Source organism: Strix aluco, chromosome 4 (assembly GCF_031877795.1).
Source record: "Strix aluco isolate bStrAlu1 chromosome 4, bStrAlu1.hap1, whole genome shotgun sequence".
Lineage (NCBI taxonomy): Eukaryota > Metazoa > Chordata > Aves > Strigiformes > Strigidae > Strix > Strix aluco.
In genome coordinates, this window is record NC_133934.1 from 73557191 (window position 1) to 73569752 (window position 12562).

The following is a 12562-nucleotide window of genomic DNA, read 5'->3' on the forward strand; positions in this document are numbered from 1 at the left end:
CCAGCGGTGGCATTGGCAGCCTTTCTTTTTCGCTTGTGCCCTTCTACAGCTTGGGATTTTGGTTACGTCACAGCTCACAGGGGAGAGAGATGATAGCACAGAGAAAAAGAGGATAAAGCAGTGGGCAAGCTGCCGCCTTTCTGAGCTTGCAAAGTGCACAGCAGAGTGACTGGTCTCACAGGCTGTTAGATGTACTTGAGAGGGGGTTCCTTAGGGAGTAAGGTTGGACCAAAAGCAAACACTCTGCGCTTTATTTGAAAGAAGGGGTGAAGGCATTTCCTGTCATAGTCTTTCAAAATTTGTTCTTACCAGCTTTTCCCACTTTGGCTGAATATACTACAGGAATTAGAGCAAGTGGTTACACAATTAGCATTATGTAATTTATAAAAGCAACTCCTTAAATATTATACTGCTTTCCAGGAATTTGAGCATATTTGAAATGCCAAACATGACACATTTCCTTGTGGACAAGTGCTCTGCATCTGATGTTTGTATACAAGTGAAAAACAGTTGCAAGTGACCTAGCTGGCATTTAGTGTAATGGGCGTACTGCATGTGGAGTACGAAGATGAGTACTCTGTGTTCCGTACAAGAGTAACCACTTCCATCCTCAGGCTTTCAATCTGGTACTTCTATTCATCTAACACAGCTTCTGTTTTACAATGGCGCTTGTCAGCAATTACCTTTCATTATTGAGGATGATACCCTTGACTCTGAGGAGGAGGTCTGTGGTGTATATATGTACTGTTTTCCTCCTCTAGCTTTTCTGTGTAGGCAAAACTGTTCCTTCCAGTTGTTGCCTTTTCTGTGTGAACAGTAAGAACAGTAAATGAGGATTTTACTTTTTTTTACCTACTCTGAAGTGACAAAACTTAAATTTGGTAAAAGTAGCCTTCTTGTTTTCAACTTTTATCATTAAAAACATGCTGAGTAAATTAACATAGCTTAACTGCAACATACACACCTGTGCTAGAGTGTGAAATCCTTCAGTAATTTTTCTTGTATTTCACAGAACTAACAGTAAGTTATTTTATATGCATATGTAATTTGTGAATCCAGGAATCTTAATTCCTTGTAATGGAAGTAATCTTAGATCTTTCAGACCTCAGCTACAGCTCGTTACCTGTGGATGTTCTGGATGACCAGGTATTGGAGTCATCCTGAAAACTTTAGACTTATCCATTACTATATTATTAAAAGTTTTTTGCAATGCCAACAGAGAATTGTATTACTTAAACTAAGTCAAGTGATCAGCACTAGTAACAAGTGAAGTCTTTAAGATTCTTAAGTTTGGAATAAGGCATAGATGAACTACAGATAAACTTAAGTGAAACAATCTTAATTTCGGGTCGCAGTGAGGGAAGACAGTTGGTCATGTGCTCCAAGAGGCAACTGCAGAAACTAATTTTTATGGTCCTGTGAGACAGATGCAGGTAACAGTTACGGTGACTAAATTACTTCTGCTTTGGATTACAAGCTTTAAAGTTTAGGTGAAAAATGGTATGAGGTCAAAGTTCTGGCTGTTCCATAGAGAACCTATTGTATTGCCTGTGTTGGTGGTGTGTTTCTAGAACATTCTTTGCATACATTTCATATATATTTATTTCTAATATAAAATGAAGGGAAAATAATGAAGGCTTAATATAATTCTATAGTGGGGACAGATGGCAACATCATAATTATTCCAAGGGGGACAGGCAGAATAGAATTTTCATTAATTTGAGAAAGATATTAATACAAGTACTATATCAAAATGTCTGTTTAAACATGGTGAATCAGAAATTCTTAAGATTGATTCCTAAGTCCATATATTGTCTGTGATCTACTGTAATTGACATTAGTCTTAAGTCATACAGCAAACCTTTGCATTCAGTTATGTAACTCTTTTTCTAGGATAAAATGCAGGTTGATCAAGACGAAGGTATTCAGAAAAGTCAAGCTGAACAACAGAACCAAGCAGATGAGGAAACTGAAAATGCAGGAACTGAAACAAAAGTTTGTATTCAGTATTGATAAGGAAATGTAATGTTGCTTCCCTTAGCCTTTTTTTTGCACAGTATTCTCAGAGTCATTAATCTTAATAGTTGCAAAACACAGGACTGTATCTAGAGGAGCACAGCTATATTGAAACAATTACGTTAGGAATCCTACCTTAGCGCTTTGGTTTTCAACATAGTATATGAATAAGACTTGGAAGTAAGCTTCTGTTACTTAACATAGTTTTATAGAGAAGATGGAATCTAGGGGAACTTAGAAAACATTATGAAGTAGAATATGCAATGCCTTTAGCTTTTGAACAAGCTTGCTCAGCAGCTCTTTGCATTATGTTTAAAGAAATGAAATTCTACCAGTTTGCTTCAAAACTAAGGTAGTGGTGTTTCTGAATAGCAGAGGAATAGTTAGGTGCTTCATTTACATATGATTAATTTTGTAGCTGTCTTACTAGTTTTATTTGTCTCTCTTTTTGAGCCTAAATTTAGTAACATTTCTATTCTTGAAAGTTTCTTAATAGCATAAATCTTTTTATAGGCTGCTTCTGGAGACAAGCAAGATCATCCAGCCCAGCCAAAGGCTAAAGCAAAAGTTAAGAGTATTGACCTACCTATACAGGCAAGCCTCTATAGACAACTGGGACAAGATCTTATCAATTGCTATATAGAAAATGAGGTAAGCAGCATAAACAGATGACCACTCATTGTCACTGTAAATAATTATCCAGAAAGTATCTGCAACCATAAACTTATTATCTAATTCAGAATTCTTTGGGGGTTTGTCCTTAATTGTAAGGGGGTTTGTTTTGGTTGGGTTTTTTGGTGAAAATTCATTTCGCTAGACTTACTACCCAGCTGTCTGACCTATTAGCCTGTTAATACCTGAAGTATCAATTCCATTTCTAGGCAGGAAATGCCAGTAAAGGCTGCACAGTAAGTTACAGGAATGCCAGTTGTTATTGGCTGACCTGATACTGGTGTGTTGGTGCTTTACAGAAGCTGTGCCCTTAGTTATATCACATTTTTGCCCTTCAAGTCCTATATCATCAGGAAGGTGTTACGACATGTAGAAAACTTGCCTTTGAGAGGATCCTTTCTAGGTATCATGTCTGTGAAGATCCCAGCAGCATAAGCTCTTTTCTGAAAGATGGTCAGTCTGAAGTAATTTTTGTAGGGCAGAATGATTCCTATGGCTTCCAAACCAGAGTCAAGACTTGTCTTTACTTCTAGTTGTGTCTGTTGTGGTCAGATCATGGTTGATACCTGATCCATTTACGTTGAAACACTTGCCAAACAGCTTCCAAATATGAATTCATTTTTATCCTGTTCCAGCTCTGCCTGCAGTGAAGATGTCTTACACAGAGGTGAAAATTGTAATCAGTAATTGTGAATTAGCAGGCTTCTGCAAAGTTCTTTGGTACAGTTTCAAGAGAGCAATCATTAAGCTTGACACTTCTATACGCTCTTAGTTTTAAATAAGCTTTTCTCCACCCTAGGGGAAGATGATGATGCAAGACAAGCTTGAGAAAGAAAGAAATGATGCTAAGAATGCTGTTGAAGAATATGTGTACGACTTCAGAGACAAACTCTGTGGAGTCTTTGAGAAATTCATCACTGAAGAAGTAAGACTCGCCTATGTGTTTCAACTGTTGGAAAAAATTCCTTTCATTTTTAAATTTTGACTGCGGGTTATGTAGAGGCCACGGGGGTCTCTTGGACTGGTTTCTGGATTCACTTCACAGAAGTGAAGTCAAACTACACTTACCCCAGGCATTTGACATGCAAGCTTGCAGAGTTTTGTATCGAGAAGTTTCTCAGTGGCAAGGAAAAATTCTGGATGCAGGCAGAAAACAAAAATCCTATGGTGGGGGTAGGAAAGTAGGATAGATCACTGTGAACTCCTAAATGGTGTGAGTGGATAGGAATGAAAATGAGCAGAAATTGAGTGTCTGTGTTAGCTCTGTTTTATTGTCTAATTTCATTAATTTAGAAACATGATTGTTTCTCCACTTGAAAATATTTTGACCTCAGCATGCTGTTGGAATCCAAGTAACAGGTGATGAAGAAAGCTGTACAATGGGCTTTTGCAAAAGCAGTATTGAAAGAACACTTGGCCTGTAATCATTTCTCTGTAACAGCTATCTAAATAGAAGTGGCTGGTACACAAGCAACCAGTTGTTGAAAGAACCAAACGTCCAGGAGCAGTTTTAAGGTCTGCTCTCTGGATTACCTGGTCATCAACCCAGCCACACAGTACAGATGCCCCTCCAGTATAAACTCAAGGGTGTGAGGCTGCCTTTCCCATACCAGTGTCAAACCAATCTCTTACATACGTTATAGGGATAGATAAGATATTTATTTCTAAATAGTTAAGTATAAAATCTTTGTTTCTAGCCAGTAGAGTCCAATTGAAAACAATTTTTAACTTGAACTATATATATAGTTGTCCAAACTTGTGTGTTCTTCCATCTTGCTATCTGAGAACCTGAGAAGCAGAACTTCCCATGTGAAGATAATAAGCAAGAATGTTAAGAGATGCATGTGCTTTCTTACAAAATGAATCCTGAAGCTATGTGACTCCCATAAACTTCACCTGTGAATCAGATTCATAGGGCTGTCCTGCCTCTTACCATTCTGTAAAATCATGGCTTTGAAGTCTGTTAATTACTGTTTACCTTCACTATCACTTTGAATATTTTAAACTGATGAAACAGACTTTCTTTTCTGAGTAGGGAGCTTTCTCTGTGTGCTGGGGGAAGAAGTCTCGCTTGTCGTGTTCCCCTCTGAACTAGAGTGTCCCTGACTTGCTTCACAGGATTCAAACAAGCTGACCTTGATGTTGGAGGACACAGAAAACTGGCTATATGAAGATGGAGAGGACCAGCCAAAACAAGTATACATGGATAAGCTTCAGGAATTAAGAGTAAGGTTTTAAGTCACTTTGTAGAAAAAATCATGTGTGTGTTTGGGGACCGGGGGCCTTTATATAAATACATATGGCTAAGTAAGCAAAGCTCTTCTAATGAGGAATGTCTGTGTGCGTACTGCTACGTGAATTTTGTAAATCCATAGAGACGCTCAGGTTGTATCTGGATGTAGTTTAGTAATGAAATGAACATAATAGTTAGAACTAGAAAGACAGTTTGTTTTAATGTCAGTTGTCCTCCTAATCAGAAAACAATCAAAATTAAGTAGACTGTCACTGGTGACAACAGAATTAATTGCTATGGGAATTTTCTGTCTGTCTTGTTGCAATCTGAAAGAGGTTCTGGAGTAGATCAACTGCTCTCCCAGATATTCAGAATTGCACTCCAGAATAGATGCTCTGGTCTTCAGTGGTCTTCTGTAGCTGTATGATAAAACTGAATTTTTGGTCTAGTATCTAATGATGAAAGCTGAAGAGCGCTTTAACAGTACCTTCCGCTGACCATTTGATGAGTAATGACAAAAAACTCTTCTTCAGATTTCAATAATCTCATGGGAAAATGTGAATTTTGATGAGTAAGTACTCTGTTTGTAATAAGTTTTAAGTCCTGTCTCTAGCTCTTGGGCTCCAACTGTTTTCTCTCAAGTCAGATTTCCTTTGAGGGAGGTATAACTGATGGAGAGACAGCACTGTAGATCCGGGCAACTGCCTTCACGCCTGGATACCAGCATTCAAGAGAAGGAAAAAAACAGACAGTGAATAAAACTACAAGTTTTCAGATGAACTACTTTAAAATTAAACCATCCATGTAAATCCTGTTTTGTTTCTCTTCCGAACACATTGTTCCTAAGGCTCATTTTGCTGAAAATAATGGCAAAGTGCTAAGCCTAATAAAGGACAGGCACTGCTCCTGTGTTTCAACTTCTGGGCTTTTTTTTGTTGCACTAAAGCAAAATGCAAAGCTTAAGCTCCTGAATGGGTAAGAAAAGGAGTTAAAGGCAGCCTTCCTTTCAACTCTGTGTTTTATTCTTAGACCAGACTAAAGTAAACTTGTATTTGTGCTTATGTTTCTAGAAATTTGGACAGCCTATTCAGGAAAGATACATGGAACATGAAGAGAGACCAAAAGTTTTAAATGAACTGGGAAAGAAGATTCAGCTCCTTATGAAAGCAGTAGAAGCATACAAAAATAAGGTAGAAGCAAATTATTTGGGGAGTAAACTATTATGGGTATCTGAGTTTGGCTGTAGGTTTTTTTGTGTTTAAAAAGAAGTCTTACAGGATTCCTGGTTAAGCTGCTTTAGAATGGCTGTTGTGCTTCTGCTCCTGAGAACTTCTAAAACTATTCTGGATTGCTAGCAGAAATGGTTTCTTCATGAGAACATGAATTAAACGTAGTCACATTTTTTATGGTGGCTTGTACACTTGAAATGGGTATGTCCAGTTACGGCTGTTGCCATTGTTTCTATAACTAGACTATCGGGTGGGGGTGGGGGGTGGTGTGGTAGTTAATCAAACTACAGTAAATCTCAGGTGCTCTTTTTCTTGTAACTTTGTTACTATTCTGTGCTTCAGCAGTGTGGATTTCCGATCAGAATCTCAAATGTCTAAAACCAATGTCCTGTCTGTCTTATTCTATAGTCACTCTTCATACTAAATGCTTGTTAAAAACTCTATTGGGTTGTAGCAATGTTACTCTATTTTTTTATGTGTCCATTAAATTCTTAATTGAGAAGCATATACTAATTGATGATATAAATATATCTCTCTTTAGGATGAAAAATATGATCACCTAGATCCTGCTGAGATGGAAAAAGTTGAAAAATACATTAGTGAGGCTATGAATTGGTTGAACAGCAAAATGAATGCCCAGAACAAACTAAGTCTAACTCAGGATCCAGTTGTCAAAGTGGCAGAAATACTGACAAAATCTAAGGTAAAAAACCAAATCGTTGTACGTGTTACATTCTCATAAGTTTTTCTTTAACAAGATTTTGGCCTCTGTGTTGAGCTAGAATATTATACCTGCAGAGATCTTAAAGCCAGGAAAAGATTCATACAGAGGGAGCAGCAGTTTTGTCAATATTGAATTCTGGCTCTTGATTTACAGGAGTCGGTACCTCTGAATAACCCTTTTTAAAATACCCTGAGTTACAGCACCAGGCTGGCTAGAAGATGGATTACTATATAGACTTTTAACAGATGGGAAACTAGTGAAAGGTTTTATTTTAAGTTTCTAGACTTCATAGAATTGAAAAGTCTAGTCCTTGAAAATTAAATTCCAGGTCATGAACTTGAAACAAATTTGCGACATTCTAGTTTAATGCAATTCCTGTGCCACCAAATGAACTTGCTCTCTCACTTCTGTTACAACTAGGAGTTGGATAGCTTCTGTAATCCCATTATATACAAGCCCAAACCGAAGATAGAACCTCCCAATGATGGGCAGTCAAAGGCTAATGGTGAACACAATGGACCAGTGAACGGACAGAGCGGTACCGAAACAAAACCTGAACCAGCGAAGGACAATTCTCAGCAGACCAAACCACCTGGAGAAATGGAAGTGGACTAAATCTTGCATTTCTTTTACTTAATTAAAATAGTGCAAGTAACCACAGGGTCCATTCTTTTTGCCTGGTACACACCTCAAATGTTCAGTTATTCTTAGCCAACCTTCTGTCATTTGTTGCTGAGTAGTTTTGAAAGTGTTTTATATTAAGTACACCTCTGATGTTCATTTCCACTGATGCTGCTTATGTGGAGCTTTAGCCAAATGTAGATTGTATAAGTCAGTTTAAGCTTTCCCAATATATTTTATATCAAACATACAGAATTGATATATAAATGGCAACAATCTACCTTATTTAAAGCTTTTATTGTGGATAAACCTCAGCTCCTTTATTCAGGAAAGGATACTGTATTGCACTACTGATGCTCAAGTGTAGATCTAATTGCATCTTTATTTTGGAAAAATATTGGAATTGAAGTGGCAAAACTTGCCACTTGAAGCACTGACCTTTTCTAGTTATTGTATTGTTATAATTTAAATATTAAAATAGAGGTTAGTTGGCATACTAGTCCATCTTGTTGATGTACCATGAGAATTGTATGGTCTTTTTCATATAAACTGAATAATACAAGCTTAAACATTTTTTAGATTCCCATATCACTAACAATCTTAGTTACAAAGTGCTAGCATAATGGCTCTGCCATGTGCTGAAATTAAGTGAATGGTCTCAGTGCACATGGCAGTACATAACGTGCTGTCCTTATGACAGGATGATGCTCATGAGAATAGTTTGAAGGAGTAGAACATACAAGGACTGTTGCATAGCTTTCCCTTGAAAATGTCTTATTGCACATGTTACTATTCCCACTTCTTTTGTTTTGTGTGAAATCTGCATCTTGATCACATCTTGTGCTGGGGAGGAGAAGTAACAGAAATTGCGCTGTGTGAGCTGGATATTGGCACCCTGATTTTGAGGTTGCTTAAATGCTGTTTGAAAGAAATACTGAGAGCTTTGTTTTGGCTTATGATTTAAGCCTTGGTACTCAGCATGTAAACCTTTTGGTCGGGGATCTAAACTAAAGAGCTTAAAAACTGGATATTCTTACCCCAAAGATGGAATCTACTTGATGAACTTGCGTAGCTTACCAGTTATCTTCAGTCGTTTACTTGATCTAATGAAAGCGTCTATAATGTATTACACAGTTGAGTCACTGTTTTCTTTGATACATCTTAGACGTTGTCAAGGTCCAATGTATGTACTTATATTCTGAAAACTTCTGTCAGTCACCGAGGTACTGTAGCACTTGCTAGAGCAAGTCACTTTTCTTTTGATTTTAAACAACTCTTCTATTACCAGAATAGGAATGGGCTACTACTATGAATAGTGGTTTCTTTAGTTGCTGTGTAACGCTTCAGTGACTTGAACTCCATTGCAGAAATGCATTCAGGTGTTCAGGCGTTAATTGGGCATTCCTGCAGCAGCTCTCCTGTACAAGCTTGTTGCTGTTGTAAACAAGTGAAGGGTCATGCTCTTGTTTCTGGCTTTGGCAGCCATTTTATCTCCAGCCGTACCCTTCATGTTCCACCACTGTTCATGCTACAAAGAGAGTAGTCCATGGCCCAAACTAGAGTTGGTGAACTATGCGCTCAGATACGTTCACAGAAAAAGGAAGCATCATTTACAGCTGTATTTAAACCTGTTAAACTAGCTGAAGTGCTAGAATTGTATTTTCATGACTGACATTAGGTGACTGAGGTGCGTGTACTTTGCTCTACTGTTCTTCCTCTACAGAATCAGTTGTGGCTGGTCTGGCACCTTGAGTTTACATATTTAAAGCCCGTGAACACAAACTGAGTGACCTTTGAAGAGAGCTGCAGCTACTCTGCAACCTCAGTCTTGAATTCTGCCGCTGTAGTCACACATCTCTGGCACTGAGGGGGGCACACTACTTCAGTGTCAATCGTCCTAAGTTTAAGTCAGTACATGACTGAGCTAGCTTTGGTCCCATAGGCTTGAACATCATGAATATCTTAATGGCTTTACCACAGCAGTGTAATGAGTAGCATTCTTAAATATTGGCTTCCTAAAACCCATCTACCCATTAATCTGTCTAGTGGACTTCCTGATACCTGGCAGAAGAGTTCAGTGAAAATCTCCAGTGTAAGTGCTCCAGTAGCTAAAAGGTCCTGTGTAAGAACAGAAAGTCTTCTGCTCATGGTCATCACATGCTTAATATACTACATTACAAATGTTTGAGGCAATTCTTATGCATAAAGGCTGGAATAATTCTACAGCAAGCTTAAAAGCAGATAGGGTTAAGATAAGCAATTGTGTAGCAAGGTTTTTTTACTAGAATAGTGGGGTTTTTTGCTGTGCATCTGCTCTGTCTCTAGATCCCTAGTGAAGAGGAATGCTGCCCACAGACTGCTGATAGCACCTGCTTGTTGATTTACATGTTAAGAATCCCATTTGGAAGGGCAAAATTGTTCTTTCCACAGGGAGCTTCACATTAACATGTGAGCTTATGACTTGTTTGCATGTAATCTGTTTTCTGTTGCAAAGACAAAATCTTACCAGGATGCAGATTTAAGGTTTTCAAGTATTTATACGTTGTATGCACATCTTGAGGATGAGGTTTTGTGTGTCAGACTCAAGTGAGTTACCCTGACAGCACCCGAGTGAGTATCCTGCAACAGAAAATAACAGGTTTTGTTAAGAAACCAACAGTAGTAAGCTGCTCTGCATCTTGTATATTTTAAAAGCAGGTATTTTGTTGCTGATGTCTTATTTGAGACTTTCTATTGAGGGCAAGATACATTTCTGATGCTTGAAAATGTTCCCTCCATCCCACAAAAAGAGGAAGCAACACTATCTTTGTAAAGGCAGTAGAGTTTTGTTTGTTTAAAAAAAAAGTTAATCAGTCTACAACTTCATGTAAAAGTTTAAAAACATAATACATACTTTATTTTACCAGTAACATCTTTCTTCTTTCCTTTAAAGGGGACTTACCCTCTCCTGTCTTGAGCATTACTGGATTTGCTCAAGAAGTGGCTTTAAAATTAATTTGCTTTACTAAACTGCTGACTGTCTTACAACTGATCCATGGCTTCCTTTCCACAATTTTTTATTACAGTAGTTTAAACTTCAGGATTTTTTTGGAACTTTTCAGATGTGACATACAACAAATTTCTAACAAACCCTTTAAACTTTTAGACTCACCTTTAAACTGACAAGGGTGCTACATGATAAAATGACCCAGCACAGCTGCCTGCCTTGTTTGCTCTGAATTAGAATGAAGAATCCTCTCCCTTGTTTGCCCCTGGCAGTGTCCTCCTTGCACTGCTTAAATACTGCCTTTGGGGCATGCTTGCAAAATTTACTGTAAGCACTTAGATCCCCAATCCTGGAATCTTGCAAGTTGTTTGGGTGAAGCACCTCCCCTGTGCTGCTGCTCGGCTTCACGAGACAAGGTGGCGGGATGAAGGGGAAGGTGCCCTTGTCTCTGGGTAGGGGGTGGCAGCTCAAGCGGAACTCCAGGTAGTGGGGTGCTCCTGAAGCACGCAGCCTTCTGTGTGCCTTGTGGGCACCCCTGCTGTGGCCTGCCGTGTGCAGGCTTCGGTTCTGCCACTTAAAAGTGAAAACTCTTAATCTAAAGCATCCAATCTGGCTGTTGATAAGATTTCTTTGTATCTTCAGCCTTTGAAATAATATTTTTTTGAAACATCTCAGTGTGCTGAACTCCAACCTCTGCTATAGATTCTTACTGTTCTCAAATACTCCCTATTTAAGTGGGGTTTTTTTCCCCTGTAAGGATTAACTGTAATTTCAGGAAACAGGGAAGGAGCTGGCAGGAGATTTTTGTTCCCAAGTATTTTTTGACAATAATGTGAGAACTTGACAGCCTTAACAAACCTTGGAATCTTTTCACAACGCTCTGGTTATCCATGCCTTTCAGCTAACTGACTTTAGCTGAAAACTAAATCAAAAACATGAACCCCTTTTACAAATATGCTGCATTTGCTGGTTCAAAGCACCTAGCCAGCTGCTGCAGGAAAAGAAGCTAAATTCAATTCCCATAGATTAGTGTCATCATGAACCTCATTCCTCAAAACAGGGCTTTCATTTTTGTGCTGCCACACTGTACTAGTTTACTCCTCTGAGCCCTTCTAAAGAGAAGCCCAGATGCCCAGACTTCAGTTGTGGGTCAGTATAGTGTCCACATTCTCTGAGGATGCTTACATGAGCTACCACTGGCTGTGAGTTTTCTTTAACTGGATGGAAGAATATTATGATGCCTTGTACACGTTTTGTTATGCTAAGTTTTCTAGCCTTTCAGGCACCAGAAGACAGAAGCTCTCTCAAAAGAGGTAGTAAAAAACATGTTGCTTAACAAAAGGCAGTTAATGCCTCATAAATTTTCATTTCAACTCCCAGGATAACATTTGGAGTATAAATACAACTCCTAGTAGCTCAGAAGTGTGTGGTGGCTGACTTAGCTGAATTCTTAATTCTACACAGATGAAATTTGAAGACTCCAATGACTTATTACACATGTAAATAACAGTGAAAACAATTCAAGATGACTACTAGCACTGCAGAGTAGTAAACCAGGAATGCACTCATGTGACTGACCTGACACAGATACTAAACCCTGTTTTCCATCTTCCTGGTCAGAAGGAAATAAGCAATGAAAAGCAGGAATCGCTGTACTGTGATCTATGAAGAATCATTTTAAACAAAAATGCAATTAAGAGCTATACCCCCTGGCCACCTCTACAATGTGCTAAAATGGTTTAATTCAATTAATAAAAAAAGGTGGTAGTCCCTGAATGTTGCATAGTTGGAAAAGTTCGTTTACATAGTCCAAACATATCTCCACAGGATGGGGGGAGGGAAGAGAGGGGAGTGTTAGAATTTAAAGCAGTGTTTTAAGTATGCAAAATGTTTACTATGTATGTAAATGGGATTCTTATTAGTGACAGATCATGTGCAAATTGACAATACTTCAATTTATTTTTGAATGGCAATATAGATTGTCAAGGTTGTGTATAATTATAATAAATATATAAACTGCTACTTGAACCATAAATGACCACCCAAGACCTCATTTTTACATCAATGTTCTGAAAAGCAGC

The 12562-nt window shown here is 38.3% G+C and overlaps 1 protein-coding gene across 3 annotated transcripts in view; it reads left to right on the forward strand.

The window, feature by feature from the left end:
• Positions 1 to 12516, forward strand: part of HSPA4L (heat shock protein family A (Hsp70) member 4 like) — a 29723-nt gene extending 17207 nt beyond the window's left edge. For all 3 annotated transcript variants that reach the window (XM_074823619.1, XM_074823620.1, XM_074823622.1), the window contains 7 exons: positions 1894 to 1995; positions 2530 to 2667; positions 3488 to 3613; positions 4807 to 4914; positions 5992 to 6111; positions 6692 to 6853; positions 7295 to 12516. In XM_074823619.1, the coding sequence (XP_074679720.1) occupies positions 1894 to 1995; positions 2530 to 2667; positions 3488 to 3613; positions 4807 to 4914; positions 5992 to 6111; positions 6692 to 6853; positions 7295 to 7489 (951 nt within the window). In that variant the 3' untranslated portion in view covers positions 7490 to 12516. The remainder of the gene's footprint in view (positions 1 to 1893; positions 1996 to 2529; positions 2668 to 3487; positions 3614 to 4806; positions 4915 to 5991; positions 6112 to 6691; positions 6854 to 7294) is intronic.
• The last annotated feature ends 46 nt before the right edge of the window (positions 12517 to 12562 follow it).